Source organism: Balaenoptera physalus, assembly GCF_965194825.1.
Source record: "Balaenoptera physalus genome assembly, chromosome: 1".
Lineage (NCBI taxonomy): Eukaryota > Metazoa > Chordata > Mammalia > Artiodactyla > Balaenopteridae > Balaenoptera > Balaenoptera physalus.
Genome location: NC_138882.1, coordinates 50,393,343 through 50,409,342, shown reverse-complemented (window position 1 = coordinate 50,409,342; position 16,000 = coordinate 50,393,343). Strand labels below are relative to the sequence as shown.

Sequence of the window (16,000 nt, the reverse complement as noted above, 5' to 3'; positions counted from 1 at the left end):
CACAATGAAAAGCTAGGGCTTAGCCCTCCTCTCATTCCATTCCCCACATCGGCATCCTTCCCACTTCTCTTCCCCCTTCCTTCCTTCCAATATAATTGGGTCACAGTTTGATAAGGTCAACATTCAGGGTTTACACTATCATAAGTGAGGAAACGCTCCTCTCCCAGCTGGGGGGTTTGGGGCATGAATCACACTGCTCCTTGGCTCTCCCCTCTGCTGGCCGAGGATTTGGCTTTCTCAGGTCTGTTGAGTCAGTAGCCATTCATCTATTTTGCAGGATCTAAAATGTTAAGGGCATTGCTTCTTATTCCAAGCTCTATGTCCCCATAGATTTTATGCCGTTAAAAAAAAATTCCCTCTGTTCCTGTTCTAGTGGACTTTAGAGAAGGGGCAGAGATAAGAGGTTGTGTTCAGTTCACCATCTGTAACTGGAAGTCTGCCAGGCTCTACCTCTACCCAACCAGGGAAACTGCTCAAGTAATTAGTCCTTTCCCATCCCCACAATACATTTGAGGGTAAGAATGCATTTTAGACAAATTAAACTGCATGCCTAGATTCTTGTTCTGCCAGCTTCCGACCTGGTCTCCCTGCTTCCAGTCTTTTCCACCGTGGTTCATCATCTAAACCACGGAACGATGGGCTTCCCCCAAAACATAAACCTGACCACGGCATTACTAACACAACCTTCGCTGGGGCTGTGTTTCCCACTGCCCTTTGAATAAAAAGTCCGAACTCCTTAACATGGCTTCTAGGGCCTTCCCTGATCTGTTCTCTGCCTCCCTGACTTGACTTCTGCAACCTCCCTCTCAATCCCCATGCTCTAGACACACTAAGCCTCTCTGTTCCGTGCACTTTTTCACCCTGAAATCGTCACAGGGCTCTTTCTTCCTTCCGGTAGGCCCTCCCCTCTCCCCGCTCCTCCCACCCAGTCTCACCCCACCTGGCTACCTTCTACTCATCCTTCTGGTCCCAGTTAAACCTCTCTTCTCTTCTCAGGGACTTCAGACCGAGTCAGGTCTGCAGTTTAGGCTATTAGGGCCCTCAAGGCACCACGCATCCCCTACCGCGGTAGCCCAGCCCTCCACTTGTCATCACTCAACGACTTGCACCATTTATGCAACATCTGTTCCACCCAGTGACCAGTCAACTCTGATGGCAGGGACACTGTCTATTCTCTTGGCTCCTCTGTGGATACCCAGGGGCCATCCAGTAGAACAAGATGCCCAGTTTGAATTTGTAACGAATGAATCCATAACGTTGAACACAAAATCGAGGTAGGAGAGTTTCTGAAATATCCTAGTGGAATGATTATTTTTTTCAGAAAAAATATTTGTGAAATGGTAAAGGTATTATATGGTAGCGTTTAAGAATGCTGTTTTTGGTGTCATGCTTCAGGAGTGCACAAAGAGATTGTTCTTAAGGAAAAACAAATCCAGTTATATTTTCTTGCGTTTTCTTCTTTTTCTTTTTGTGGGGGAAGAATTTTTTATCGGTTGGAATTAAACTGATACTTTTTTCCCCATAAAATTAAAATTTAAGATACAGAGCAGAAAGTCCTGTTGAATGTAGTGGGAGAGGCACGGGATGTTAAGTTAGCCCATGTCCTATCCTCTTTGGGACAAAAATCTCCACAGAGCTTACACAGCTATATCAGTTTTACATTCCCATTCATAACAATACTTCAAATAGCTGTTTGGAGGAATTTGTTCCTGTTTTTGCAGGTGTTTAAAAATATTAATAACTTTGCCTAAACCCTGTTGAAAATTGTATCTGACAGATTCGCTTCTTTTGGAGAGGCCATTCTGTAAAACAGAATAAAGATGCAGCTATAAACAAAATAGCTTTTGGTTTTACTAGCCGTGTAACTGTCAGGCTCTTTACGGGTCCTGTAAGAGGGCTTTTCCCGCCATTTCTCTGCAGCGAGAGGGGCATCTCGGTACTCACACTGCCTGCTCCTCCAGCTCCCCTCCGATGCGCTGGGACATGTTCTTCAGCACCCCGATGCTGCCAGAGACCAGCTCCAACTGCTCATCCTGCTGTTCCACGATCAGCTGGTGCCAGAGAAATGGGAAATAAGCAATTAAAATCCATCTTACCTGGTTCCAAGCCCAGCACTCTAGCAGCTGCTAGCTTCTTTGCCAACTCGGGACAATTCACATTCAGAAGCAAAGCCCAGAAATCAAAGGACCAGACCGTTGCCTCGGAGAACACGCTGCTCAAAGGGCTGGGTTGTAAAGCTACTGATCTCCCCTGCGGATCCAACTTGTGAACAGTCAGCGGGGCTTGAAACCACCCAGAGAGATTTACCCTGGTTGGCTGAAGTCCAACAAGGGACAGACAATGGCCGAAAGCACCTGTGCAGTGACCACAGACACATGCGGATGCTTGGGAAGAGGAAGCCCGCTGCCAGGGTCAAGGTCTCAATCCGCAACAGCCGGCCACAGCTTAACTACAAGAGGAAGTCTGGCAGATCTCTAGACGTGGGAAAACTACGCACACAGAGTCCTTTGCTCCCTCCTCAAGGACAACTAGAGGAGGCTCTGTGGCAGCAAGCAGACAACTTCAGAGCCATAGTTACTTTTAATTGTGTTGTAGTCACCTCACTTTTTATTAAAAAAAAAGAAAGTGTGCTTGGTTAATAGCAATGTAAGTAGACAAATGGTTAGGCAGACATGCTAATAGAAAAAGAACAAAAGAACACATAACCTACATGAATATATAAAACACAGTATTTAAGAACCAGTAGTTTTGATGGACAGATAATCCTCAAATCCCCAGATACTTTATTATTAGCTTCCTTTTATTAATACAACTACATATCAAAAGCAACAATACAAGTGTAATCAACCTCACCTTCCTTCTACCCCTTAGCCTCCACCAAAGCAATCATTTTTATATATAATGGAACCAAAAATTTCAATGAAAAAACAAGGACTCAATTTTTCTCGAAGTGCCTTTGTTGAAATGAACACAAAGCCGAGCACAGAAGTGGAGGCTGGGGAAGAGGCTGCTGTGTTTTTAAATCAATGGCCTCCTCTGTCAGTTTCGGGTGTCTGGTCTGCTTGTCCTAAGAAATCGAATCAAGATTGGTTCTCTGGAAACTGTCATGCTCTGAAGGACGTTTTAAACAGCCTTTCTATATGCAGTCATCACACAGGTAGACTCAGGCAGCTGCAGGGCGAGCTCTGGTCCATCCTGCCCGTCATTAGCAACAAAGCCCCCGGGGCGGGGGGGGGGGCAGAGGAGCGGGGAGGGAGGCGCCTGGCCTCCCACCTCCCTGTCCTCGGCTGGTGGTTCTCAGGTACCTGCTGCTGCGCCTGTTGCTCCTCGATGAAATGGGAGTTGGCCAACTGGAGCTCCCGGTCAAGGCGCCCATATTTATCCATCGTTCCAGTGCTCCAGTTCTGTCCGCCACTGTCTCCTAGCAGGGCCTGCGAGAGTGGGGCAGGGGGCAGAAGAAACAAACCATTACTACCTCTGAACAAATACCCCATCACCATGATATAAAGAGTTCTCCCAGTGCTCATAAGCTGGCCTCCCTGGGGTCAGCCTTTCATGTAGTGGTGTAGGGTAGTGCCTGTGGGGTACAATTTAAGGAATGCCAGGAAGGGTACTCTCTATTTCCAAGCTCTCCCAACGGGACTCACAAATGGGCTCTGTCCCATTAAAATGCCAATAAATGTCAACTTGAAATCAACAAACACCCATCTGTGTACTGCTCTGTGGATCTAAAGGCACTTGGTCTCTGTGGGCCAGCTCTTCCTAGCACCCTTGGAAGTTCACCAGAGACCTGTTGCAGGTTCTAGTCTCACTGATTCCAGACAGCTGGAGTCCTTTCTATTTAAGTATGACCCAGGGAAGTTTTGGTTTTTTGGAGGGCGGAGGAGAGAGTTCCCTAAAATGACAAGAAGCTAAGTCACAGCCCCTCACACACAGAAGGCACAAGAACCATCAATGTGTATTCAGTGTAACCCACAGATAAATCCCAATGCCCTTCAGGTGAACTAAAAGGCTACAGGTTTCCCAGACAGAACTGGGGGTTGCTTCACCAGGCAGCATGGCCACAGTGGGTACGTGACCCTGGTGACCCAGGCAAGCGTTGGCCCTGAAGTCAGTTCTTGACCTGGGCCCCCAGACGCCAGGGTCAGGTTTCTCAGTATGAATTTGAGGAAGTCTGTAGCCAGAAAAGGGTAAGTTTGCGAATGTCTTCCTTCCTTGAAGAGGCCAGCCAGCAATGTGAGCTGGCCCTGCCTGGAATGCCCACAAGCCTTTCTGACATGGCCAAAGTACTGCTCAAACCAGCCCTGCACAAAGAATCAGAAGAATCTGGCAAATAGGATTCTTCTTCCTTGTAGAGCTGTCAGATCTTCTTACCAGGTACTTTTTAGCTCTGGAACTGTTAAAAGCCTACCTGACTACTTGGTTCTGTCTGAAAAGCCCTCCAATAGCCCCTCAGTGTTGACATTAGCCTCACCTGACTTTCAGATGTGAATTCAGTCAAATGGCCACACTTGAGGCTAAGTTCAGGGAAGCTCAGGATGCATCTTAAGTTCTGAGGCAGTTACGAGAAGAAAATCAGGAGGCCTGAGAGCTTCCAGCAGCCCAGGGCCTCAGTCAAGAGTCTGGATGGTAACTGTCTCCGGTATAAGGCAGACCCAAGGCTCTCTGGGGATGGCTCTGCTCCAAACTGGTTGCAGGGCTGTCAAGATTTAAAAGGTCCTGCTCGTTCTGATGCGAAGACTCGAAGGACTCTATGGAGGACACTGGGGCCTAGTGATAATTTTTTCAAGGTCAGAGAAAGGCTACAGTGCATCATTAGGCTATGGGCAGAGAACTGGAGCTCCCGGGGTCACAGTCAGGGCTATTTTTTTCTAGCTTACCTATGGTCTACTCTTGGGTGGACGGACATATGTCATGCTGCTAAGAGTCATCTGTGCTTTACTGTGAAGCAGTTTAGATTTCCTCAGTCTGACCTCCAGGAGTCTGGTTAGTGGGAAAGAAGACAGAGGGCCGGGAGCACCAAGGACCAGCCTGTGTGCAGGTGCCAGAGCAGGAGGTCCTGGCTAAGCAAGGAGCACCTGGTGCTAGCTGAAGCATCGAGGCGGACTGCGCCTGTGTGAGTGCTTAGAGAACCCTGGCCCTGCTTTTCCTTGAAACCCTGTGACTCGGAGACATTCTACTCACCGCCAAAAACAAAATTCCCAGCCATACCTGGAAAGGCTACGTATAAACACACATTTTATTTATGTTAGTTCAAATATACTATCTAGAGAATAAAAATTCAAGTAGAAGTAATAGAGGATAGGTGTTACTATTCACTGTCGAAACTAGAGATACTTCAGGTACTGTCACTCAACTTCTGTAAGCTGAAGCAGAAACGAAAAGGGGACTCCAAAACTTGGCCAGCCTGTGGCTGTCACTAGCTTCTCCTAAGAGTTAGTGCCAGACGGGGTGACTAGCTAAAGGCTTTCCTAGGTGCACTGAGAAGAGCAAGGAGGGTAAGTGGGAAGAAAAAACCAATGACTTGGAAAATGAGATGCAGGGAAAGGAAACAGGATTAAGTTAGGTGATTTTGAGAGTACTGTCCCCTTTTCAAGCTTTTATAATACTAGTTTTCAAAATTAAGTGGGTCAAGAAACACCTACAGGTATAAAGTGAGCATTTACATCATAAACTACTGATTCCTAGTTAGTTAAAAATGCCGAGCTGATTTCTTGAGTTAACAGTCTACTAAATTCAAGGACTGGGTCTCCTGTAGCTTTTATTTTTGATGTGTCAATATCTGGGCTTTGGTTTCTGAAATTAGGTTTCATAATTTACTTGTCATAACTTATAAAAACTGGACCTCACATCAAAAAAAACAAAAGATACTTAAAATGGTGAAAGATTTAACACACATTAAATTAACACACATTTAAGTTTCCTCAAATGCTTTACATAAAATTTCAATCATTAAATGTCTAGTATTTATGTGAGTATAAATGTGAGTTCTATGCATAGGCAATGTAATAGCAGCTAGAAATAAAAAGAAAAAAAAAAGAAAGAAAAAAGACCATGACACCATCCCTCCTAACTCACAAAGGAGCTTGAGGTCCAGCAGAGAAAGTAAGCAATTACAGCTCTTAACAGAGCGCCTGGCACACGGAATATGCGCAACAGGTGCAGAATAAAAGGCCTGTGGCAAAGGCTCTAAGGTACGCAGGGGGTGCAACGCAGGGGGTGCAACGGGAGCCCAGAGGAGGGAACCAGAGGGTGTGAGGGAGGGGAGCGGAGGCGAGGCTGCCTGCCAGCATCACTACGGCCTCAGCACACAAGGTCTTCTGCTTGAATACATGATACACGAAGCCAGAATTTTTAAATTCCAAATATCTCTGTATTTTCTTTGATTGATACTGTATATTCTGATGTTTACTCACCTGTCTATTTTTCCTGTCAGCTAATGCCTGCACCGATGAGGTTGACATCTGATCCTTCATGTCCTAATGAGATAAGTAGAAGACCAGAAAACAAATGAACATCCTTAAACAAAATCATGGTTAGTATTTTGCACACTAGCAAAATATGCATAATTTATTATTAATTTTTAAACAAAAATACAGCATTCTTTGACTTCTATTTTCAGTCTCAAAAATAAAGGAAATAAAGAGAAGGACATGCCCTTAAAAAGAAGTAACCTGGACACTAAATTTAAATATGAGGAAAGAGAAAGTATTTCCTGGGTACCTACCATAGGCCGGAAACACTGTTAAACATGTACACATATGATCACTGACTTTCCACAATGCCCCTGTGAAGCTGGTATTACCTTCATTTTACAATTGAGGAGACTAAGATCTAGAAAGACTAAGATACTTTCTCAAGGTCACATACCCAGTAAATGGCAACCCTGAGGTATACACACAAAAGCTGTGTTCAGGGGCTAGCATCTTTAAGTATAATACATGTAAAAAAAAACCACGTGCTTTATGATAAAGTATATTTACCATTACACGCCAGAGAATATTTTCAAATAGTGATAAACAGGTCACTTATTTTATTTGAGTTGCGTTCATGTGAAGTATAGACTATTTCTAACACCAGTATTTTCCAGAGTGGTATCAAAAATAATTTTGTATGGAAAGAAAAATGAATTACTTAATCTAAAACAAAACACTTGGGGATTCCCTGGTGGCGCAGTGGTTAAGAATCCACCTGCCAATACAGGAGACACAGGTTCGAGCCCTGGTCCAGGAAGATCCCACATGCCGCGGAGCAACTAAGCCCGAGTGCCACAACTACTGAGCCTGTGCTCTAGAGCCCGTGAGCCACAACTACTGAGCCCATGTGCTGCAACTACTGAAGCCGTGCACCTAGAGCCCATGTTCCACAACAAGAGAAGCCACCACAATGAGAAGCCCGCGCACCACAACAAAGAGTAGTTCCCGCTCACTGCAACTAGAGAAAGCCCGCGCGCAGCAACGAAGACCCAATGCAGCCAAAAATTTAAAAAATAAAATAAATAAAACAAAACACTTTATTAAATATGAGCCATTTGCATCATATTTAACTACAACCCAATATACTTTAAAATGATTTCAGCTGAGTACATGATTATTATAATACAATTTTTCTTGAAAAAAAAAAAAGGATGCCAAAATACTTTATAATTTCCTGTTGGCAAGTAGGCTATTTTAGAGGTGCAAATGTTGAAGTATTAGGTTTTAAAAAACTTCTTCCAAGACCCACGACAAGTGAATGGTAGATGAGACAGTGCCACAGCTTTCCTGATTCCTACTATGAGAAGTCTGAATGACAACCACCTTGCTGCAACCTTCAAACTGCCTGATCCCTCGCTCAGCAAATACCGACTGATGCCCAGTGTGTGCCCGAGCACAGCAGTGACGATACAGACAGTGTCCTTGCCTGACGGAGCTCACATCGTGGTGGACAAGAGGCAAACAGCAGTCACACACACACTTCAACAGGGTGACCAGCATTTTGGGAAGGAAGGGAGTCAACGGGGCTGAAATCCAGTGGGTGAACGCCACTTTAGAAAGATGGGGGTGACACTTGGTCGAGACCTGAGGGCCAAGAACGAGCCCACCACAGAAAGAGCAAGGGCAGAGAATTCCAGGCAGAGGAAACAGCAAGCACAAAAGCCTGGAGGCAGGAAAGGCTCAATGCTTTAGCTTTTGAGAAGGAAGGCCCGATCGTCTGAAGGAGCCACTGTGTGCTGGGTGTCGGAAGGAGGATGTAAGACAAGGCTGGCCAAAACACGCAGGGCCTTCAGGCTGCTTAGATTTTATTCTGAGGCAGCGGTTGGCAAACTTTTTCTGTAAAGGAGTAGATATTAAATATTCAGCCTCTGTCCCTTTTTTTTTTTTTTAACCACCCTTTAAAAAATGTAAAACCATTCTTAGATCTCATAGGCCATAGACTGCAGGCCCCTGCTCTAAGGCAATGGAAAGCCCCTAAAATATTTTGAGCAGGGCCATGGAGTATTCTGGTTCATGTTTTAAAAGATCACTTTGGTTATTCTGTGGGGAAAATGCTGGCAATTAAGCAAAGCAGAAGTAAAGAGATCATTTTACCGCCACACATTAAAGTGCTACCCACGATGGGAAAGGGTGCCTCTAGGAACAAGTGCCCTGATGTTGGGGGGCCTTCAACAAGAGGGTACGTGAGCCCCTGGAAATGACACTGGGCAAGTAGGGTGTCGTTCACCCACTGGATTTCTGAGGGTGCTCTACCTGGGGTCCAGTTGACCCATAAATTCTAGGATTCTTTACCTATTTTATCTGTTCACAAACCTCAAAAGAAAAAAAAAAAATATATATATATATATAAGAATGCCACCCACAGAAACTGAGAAAAATCTGCTTAGTAAAAAAAGTATTCACCATAAAAATGGAGGTATTGGTACGTTTAAAACAAGGGAAACTTAGTGATATAAGCCATGTTTCTTAGATGTTTGAGATTTACCTGAGTCAGTCACCTGCAGGTGCTGTTAAAAATGCAGGTTCCTGGACCCCACCCAGCCCTACTAAGTCAGACTCTAAGGAACAGTTTAACAAGCCTCCCAGGTGAGAAGCTGTTTGAGAAGCTCTGATCCCCAAAAATTCTAGAAACCTTCAAAGGAGACCATTATGCTATTATCTCCTGGACTGTAGGATTCCTTTTCTAATTATCAATTTAATTGGAGTTTAAGATGACATTCTGATATTCAGTCAAACAATATGAATAGTACAATCCCATTTATTTAATATATATTAATAACTACACAAAGCAAATATCTGAATTGTTCACTGGTGGGATAATATATGCTTTTTTAAAATGCATTTAATACATTTTACAGTAGCCTTTTAAAAAATAATGAACATTACTTGCATAATAAAAATATCAGCACACATGTATGGAAAAAGTGACTTTGAAGTTCCAGTTGAACTCTGAACACTGTCTGTAGAATGCGTTTTTGCTATTAGAAGGTAGGACAGTGAGGGGGGCAGTAATGACTGTAAAAGCACACAAGGGGGGTTTCTGGGGGGTGCTGGGAATGCTCTGGAATGCTTCTGGGTCTGCTTCCATGGTTGTGATCAGTTTATAAACTCTTCAAGCTGTATAATTGGGGTACATGCACTTTTCTGTACTATTATAACTTAATAAAAATGTTAAAAAAAAAAAAACTACTGCTCTTGAACAATGGCTGAAAGGTAAACTGGACCAACCCTTTGAAAATAAATTTGGCATTCTTTATTAAGAGCTTTGATATCTGTAACAAATATCCACTGCCTTGACCCAGTAATTCTAATAGCATTTATTTTAAGGAAATGATAGAAAATATATACTGAAATAGATATGCAAAGATGTACACTGCAGTGTTATTTACAATATGAAAGAAAAGTAGAAATAAGCATCATATCCAAACAAGAGAATAGTAACTTATAGTAAACCTATACACAATGTAATATCATGTACTAGACATTACACTTAGGAAGAGAGTTCGGTGAACAGACAATTCACAGAAAAACACAAATGATCAAACATGAGAAGATGCACTAACCCATTAATAATCAAAGAAGTGCAAGTTAAGAGAGATTTTTCCCAGTTAGATTGGGAAAGATGAAAAAGATGAACACTACTTAGTGCTGATATAGGTATTAAGGAACGCGGAATCTGCACTCTGCTTTTAGAAATATCATTGATAAGGTCTCTTTGCAGGATACTTTGAAAATATTAACGAATGTTTTAAATGTGCATTTTCATTGAACTTTTTAGTACTTAAATATTCAGGATATGCTCACAAAGATGGTTCCTGAAGTATGGTTTGCAATTGCCAAAAATTAACAACCACCTAATATCTACCAATAGGGTCAGTGATCAAACAGATCATAATAGAACCAGGTGAGAGAAGAGGTTAAGAGCATAGTCTTTGATGTCAAAGACCTGGGTTCAAGCTTAGTTATGCTTTTTAGTAACTATGCAAAGTTGCGCAAATTACTCAATTTTTCTAAGTGCCTGTTTCTTCTGTATAATATTTTATAGGGTCATTGTGGGGATTGATAAAGTATGCAACCATTAAAAAGGATAATCTAAATCTACTCTATCCAATAGCTATTAGCCAATTATGGTTACTTATTGAGATCATGAAATGGAGTCAGTGCAGCTGAGGAATTAAATTTTTAATTTTATTTCATTTTAATTAATTTAGATTTAAATTCAATTACTGGAAAACTTTCACATGTCTGGAAAATACTGGGTATGCAAATCAACCTTTTCAACTGTATTATAAACTCTAAATGCAGATGAAGTATCCCCAATGAAAAGTTCACTTCTGAATTGAGATATCCTTAAGCGTAAAATATATGCCAGACTTAGAAGTTTTAGTAAAAAAAAGTTTTAAAAATTTAACAAAATATCTCTATTACTTTTATATTGATATATTTAAATAATAATCTTCTGGATATACTAAGTTAAAAAATACATTAAGTTCACCTGTTTCTTTTTACTTTTAAAATATGACTACTAGAAAATTAAAGATAGCTTGCATTTTAGTATTTCTGTTGGACAGCACTGGTCTAGATATATCTGTATTGATATAAGACTATGTCCACAATATTTTTTCATAGAAAAAAATTACAGACTAATGTCATTTCTTTTAAAAATGTACTTCAATGTCTATAAAATGGCTAGAAAAAATACTTAAAATTGTGATTTTTTTTTAGGGAGCAGAATTACGGAATGGAGGAGCATTTCACCTTTCTTAATCAAAATTATCTGCATTTTAAAAATAGTATGAATTACTTTTAATTTTAAAAATTAAAATAAAAAATGCTTATGACTGCATAACAGTATGATCACAACTATGTAAAAAACACAACAAAGTTTTGTGTTTATGTTTCTTATTTTGAGTTTAGGTTTCTTTTTCTATTTTTTCCTCTTGTTAAATTTTTCTAATTTTCTTTAAAATGAGCACGCATTACTTTAATGAAATACACGGTTTAAAGTTCCAGTTTTAAAATTTTCTGTTTAATAAAATATGTGTGTGTGGGTGTATGTTAGCTCTCATGGTCAGTGAACTCAACAGCTGTGTGGTGCACATCCTGTTTGGGGCCATGGCAGATGGTAAAGAGCTATGGCTTTCACTTTCAGGATGGCACTTCTTTTATGTAGTGTAAAAGTTGCCAGATACCATACCACAGATTACCTTCTTATTAGGATATGGAATTTTAAACTATGTCACTAAAGAGTTTTGAGCATTTTTTAACAACCTGTCATGCCAAAAACATAATTACTCATCTTTTTTAAAAAAATTAAAAAAAAAACAGTTATTTGTTGTTGTTTTGGCCACGCTGCGCAGCTTGTGGGTAGTTCCCCGACCAGGGATTGAACCCGGGCCCTTGGCAGTGACAGCGTGGAGTCCTAACCACTGGACCGCCAGGGAATTTCTGCATCTTATTTCTAATACAAGAAGTTTAGAACAAGCAGTCAAGTCAGCAGTTAGTACCGATAAAAAACGGTTCACCTGCCAAAAGAACAACAACAGTCCTAGCTGTTTATGCTCCTGTTCCCATTTTATGCCATCTTCCAAGCTGAGTGAACGGCACACTATAAATCCCAGTGCTTCCCACTCAGAGGACTCACATCCCAGTGTCATTTGTAACCACAGAGTATGACTCACCCTTTTTGATTAACCAAAGCCATTTCTATCTTGACTTATAACTGACTACAAACAATTCTTGGGTTTGAAGAGGCTGGATTTTGGGGAGGCGGTGCTACAGTTCTGACTGCGTTTGAAAGTTTAAACAAAGTTGGAGAATGTTAGTGAGGATCATTTAATTGATAAATAAAACTGAGATCCAGAGAGGCTAAATGACTTGCCACTCTGAAAATTTATTAAGGCCTCAGCTGAGCCTAGAACTCAGGTCTCCTCACCTCTCTCTCTGTTCTGCCGTTCACTGCAAAACCTTTCACTACTAAATTAACCCAACATCACTTCTGCAATAAATTTCCATAACACGAACACCTCACAAGCGAAAACTCTGATGTACAGGCGACTCCACAAACGTAAAAATGACCTCAAAAATACCAAGGTTATATAAACAAAAACAAGAATGTTTTGCTTTCTTTAGTAAAAACTGCCAGCAAAACTTAATAAAAACTGCACAAACTTAAAAGACATTTGGAAAAACATATACAAGACTTTTTAGACAAAAATGACTTATTAAAAAACAAAAACAGTGGACATTGAGAAGGTAAACAAAAATGACTTGTTAAAAAGCAAAAACAGTGGACGTTAATTGAGAACAAACACAAGATTTTAGTTCTTCAGGTAGAACAGCAACAAAAAATGTATAATGCCCTAAGAAGGAGAAAGCACAATTGGCATACACTGTGGATCAAAAGGTATTCCTTTAAGCAACTAAATGAAAAACCACTGATAATGGTAACAGAGGAGCTTACATAAACTTGTGATGTACAAATTCCTAATCTGAGCTTGGTCTTGTGTTTCATTTCCCAAAACTGCTAACTCTCTGATCCCACACTATCAATGTCCTCCAAGTGGAACCCAGAGAGTTCTGGATACAAATACTGTTCAGCTGAATGCAATAATACTGAATCAACACAATGCCTTTTTTTTTTTTTTTTTTTAAATCAAGTTAGCATCAATTACCACTTCTCTTCCACAAAACCTCAATTAGAATTTAGTAAACTCAGATGAGCAAAAACTCAGTTAGGTACTATTAACCCATCACCGACAAATAGTAACAGCTTCCAAAAAGGAGTAATAAATTAGAAGAATGATTAAAAACTCTAAAACATTCAGTTGAGTCACACAGTTGAGTACAGTTTAGATCTCAACTATAAAAGGACTGCAACATTATGAAGTATGGACTTGATTTAGAATACTTCTTTCAAAGAACGTACTTTAAAAAGCTTTTCAATTATTATAAAACGAACTTTGGATTATACTTCCAATTATACCAACTCACTTAACTCACTATGTTGACCTCTGAATTTCAATTTGCAGAATTTACAAGTACTACCTTGCAGAAAAACAAATATAATGATTAAAGTCAAGAACATACGCTTCACTACAAGGCACCATTTAAATACTAACATCTACAGAAGTCATTTTCAGAAAAATCTATCACAAAAAATTAAAAAAGCACACACTACATTCATAAAATAAGTAATTGGGAAATTATTTACCTTACCAAAAAAATACATCACCTAACAACAGGGCTTCCTTATCAGAATAGCCTCTGAACTGGCTAGAGACTAGGAGTGTCTAATCCAAATGTTCATTGTATAGATGGGGCACCTAGGTCTAAAAAGGTTACTGCCCCCATTACAATGTGGGTTTATTTCTAAACAATTTAGGTACGTGGTTACAGAAAGGCAACTAATGAGTAAAGGAACAAGAATATTTAAAGTGCAGTGATAACCTACCATCTGAAATAATTTCAAAAGGAAATCACATGACATGGAGTCTTTGGCAAGCACACACCAAGGTTCCCGCCTAAGATGACTCTTAAAAAGCCATATGTTAGCACTGGTATGATCCCAAGTCTTTTTATTCAAGGAAGCTGCTTTCTAGTACATATGTTAAAGACAGGTGGTTCTCCTACATCTAGTTATGCTAATCAACTGGCTTAGCCATATAGTTTCAAAATACAAACATATCTTAACGATACAAGATTTCACTTAAATGCTATTTTCTCTTAGGCTTTTTTAACAATAGGTTATTATCTAAGTAATTTGAGACTAAAGATTTGTTCCCTTGGATTGATTTTTTACACGCTGATAGATGCTTGCTTGCTCTGGATAACTCCCGAAAGGCTGTCAAGCAGTTGTATATGGAAATGTCAGTAAATGGGTTGCAAGAGTTCCAGAAGCAATTCAGATGGTGGAAGAGGCCGCCATCCAAACCCAGTAAGAGTACCCTTCACAATGCAAAGTGATTACCAATCAATCAGGAAAGCAAATGGTTTCTACAATAGCAGTTCTTCTTTTTGTCTAGAAATACAGTATACTAAGAAATAAAGAGGAAAAAAGATAACTGGTTTGGAGGAATGAGAGGTATGGACAGGAAGATTACAGTAACCTTCCCAAAGCCAGCAGTCTACGCTCTCATTTTTGCTCTGAGAAAAAAGCCTGACCGATACTAAAAACAGATTTCTTTTCAATCAGAGAAATATGTAGAAAATTGGCATTTAATTCATATTAAAAAGGGGTTTCAGAGTTGACCTATTAGTTTAAATTAAAGAGTTCGGAGAAGTCTGACTATTTCTTGCACAAATAACACAGTAAGATCACATCCCTTACTTACCCTGACGACTTGCCGAGTACTTGTGATGAAAGCTTTTCTTATACTCAATTCGGTTGCATCGAGGTTGAATTTCCTAGGATTTGCTTCGACTATGCGTGGGTCAAAAAGTCAAGGTAAAGCAATTTCATCATCGAAAACCTAACAACCAACATCATGTGAAACCACAGAATCTCTCACAGCAATAAAATCTGGCCCAGCGTTTCTGAACACATAGTCAACTTGACACTAATCATTCTCAAACTTTCTCTGCCCACAGCTAGATGGGGATCCTTGTGCCCCGAGGCAGAGATGACCTGCCTAGGTTCACTGCAAACCCATGGGTGTCTGACCACAGCTGAGCTGGGCTCTTCCAGATGCCTGCCAGCACTTTTTTGACTCCAGATCACCTTTCCCAGGACAGCTTTTGTCCTGGGAAACAGCAAGCTGTTTTCATTTGCCATTCCAACTCATTCCACTTCTGTCAAGAAGCAAACTCTGCTTCTTAACCTAGAGATCGAGGCTCTTCTGTGAAGCTTTCCTGCTCTCCTCACCCCCAGCTTGGTTCTGCTGTCCCGTGTCACTCACATGGCTCTCTGCACTTATCTTATCATCTGCAAGTATACACTTGTGCCAATATTTGACTAATGTCTGTTTCTCCCGCCCCCAAGTCCCTCTATACTCCCACGGTAAATTCTACAAGGGTTGGTACAGTTTTGCTTATCAATCCAATCTCAGTAACTAACGAAATGTCCAGCACATAGCACACTCAATAACTATTGCTGAATGACGGATATCTATTAAAACTTTTGTTCTCTTTATCTCACAATTTCTCTATCTCCCCCAATCTTTTTCTCTTCCCTCCTACCTTGAGGGAAGACATATCTCCCTGCAACTGTGCTTTTGATCCCACTCCCTCACACATTTTGTTCCACTAGTTTTAGAGAACACATTTGTCTTTTAATAATTTAAAAGATGCCCTGGGGTCACTGTGATTAATAGAAATTATACACTCCACACATCAACTGCATGTGAACCTGTGTGCTGACTGCAGAGTGATCCTGACAAAAGCTAGTTTCCTTTATGTTTTACCACACTTAGAAAAAAACAAAACAGAACTCAAAACATGCAAATGGCATATCTTCAATCTAAAGTTCTGATTAAATGGGATTTTTCCAGTTAAAAGAAAGGCCATATAATCCAGCTTTTACCATT

The 16,000-nt window shown here is 40.7% G+C and overlaps 1 protein-coding gene across 9 annotated transcripts in view; it reads right to left on the bottom strand.

The window, feature by feature from the left end:
• Positions 1 to 16,000, bottom strand: part of STX6 (syntaxin 6) — a 75,393-nt gene that overhangs the window by 42,073 nt on the left and 17,320 nt on the right. For all 9 annotated transcript variants that reach the window (XM_082465624.1, XM_082465625.1, XM_082465628.1 and 6 more), the window contains 4 exons: positions 14,810 to 14,904; positions 6,417 to 6,479; positions 3,306 to 3,431; positions 1,945 to 2,051 (listed from right to left, as the gene is read on the bottom strand). In XM_082465624.1, coding sequence (XP_082321750.1) covers positions 1,945 to 2,051; positions 3,306 to 3,431; positions 6,417 to 6,479; positions 14,810 to 14,904 — 391 coding nt within the window. The remainder of the gene's footprint in view (positions 1 to 1,944; positions 2,052 to 3,305; positions 3,432 to 6,416; positions 6,480 to 14,809; positions 14,905 to 16,000) is intronic.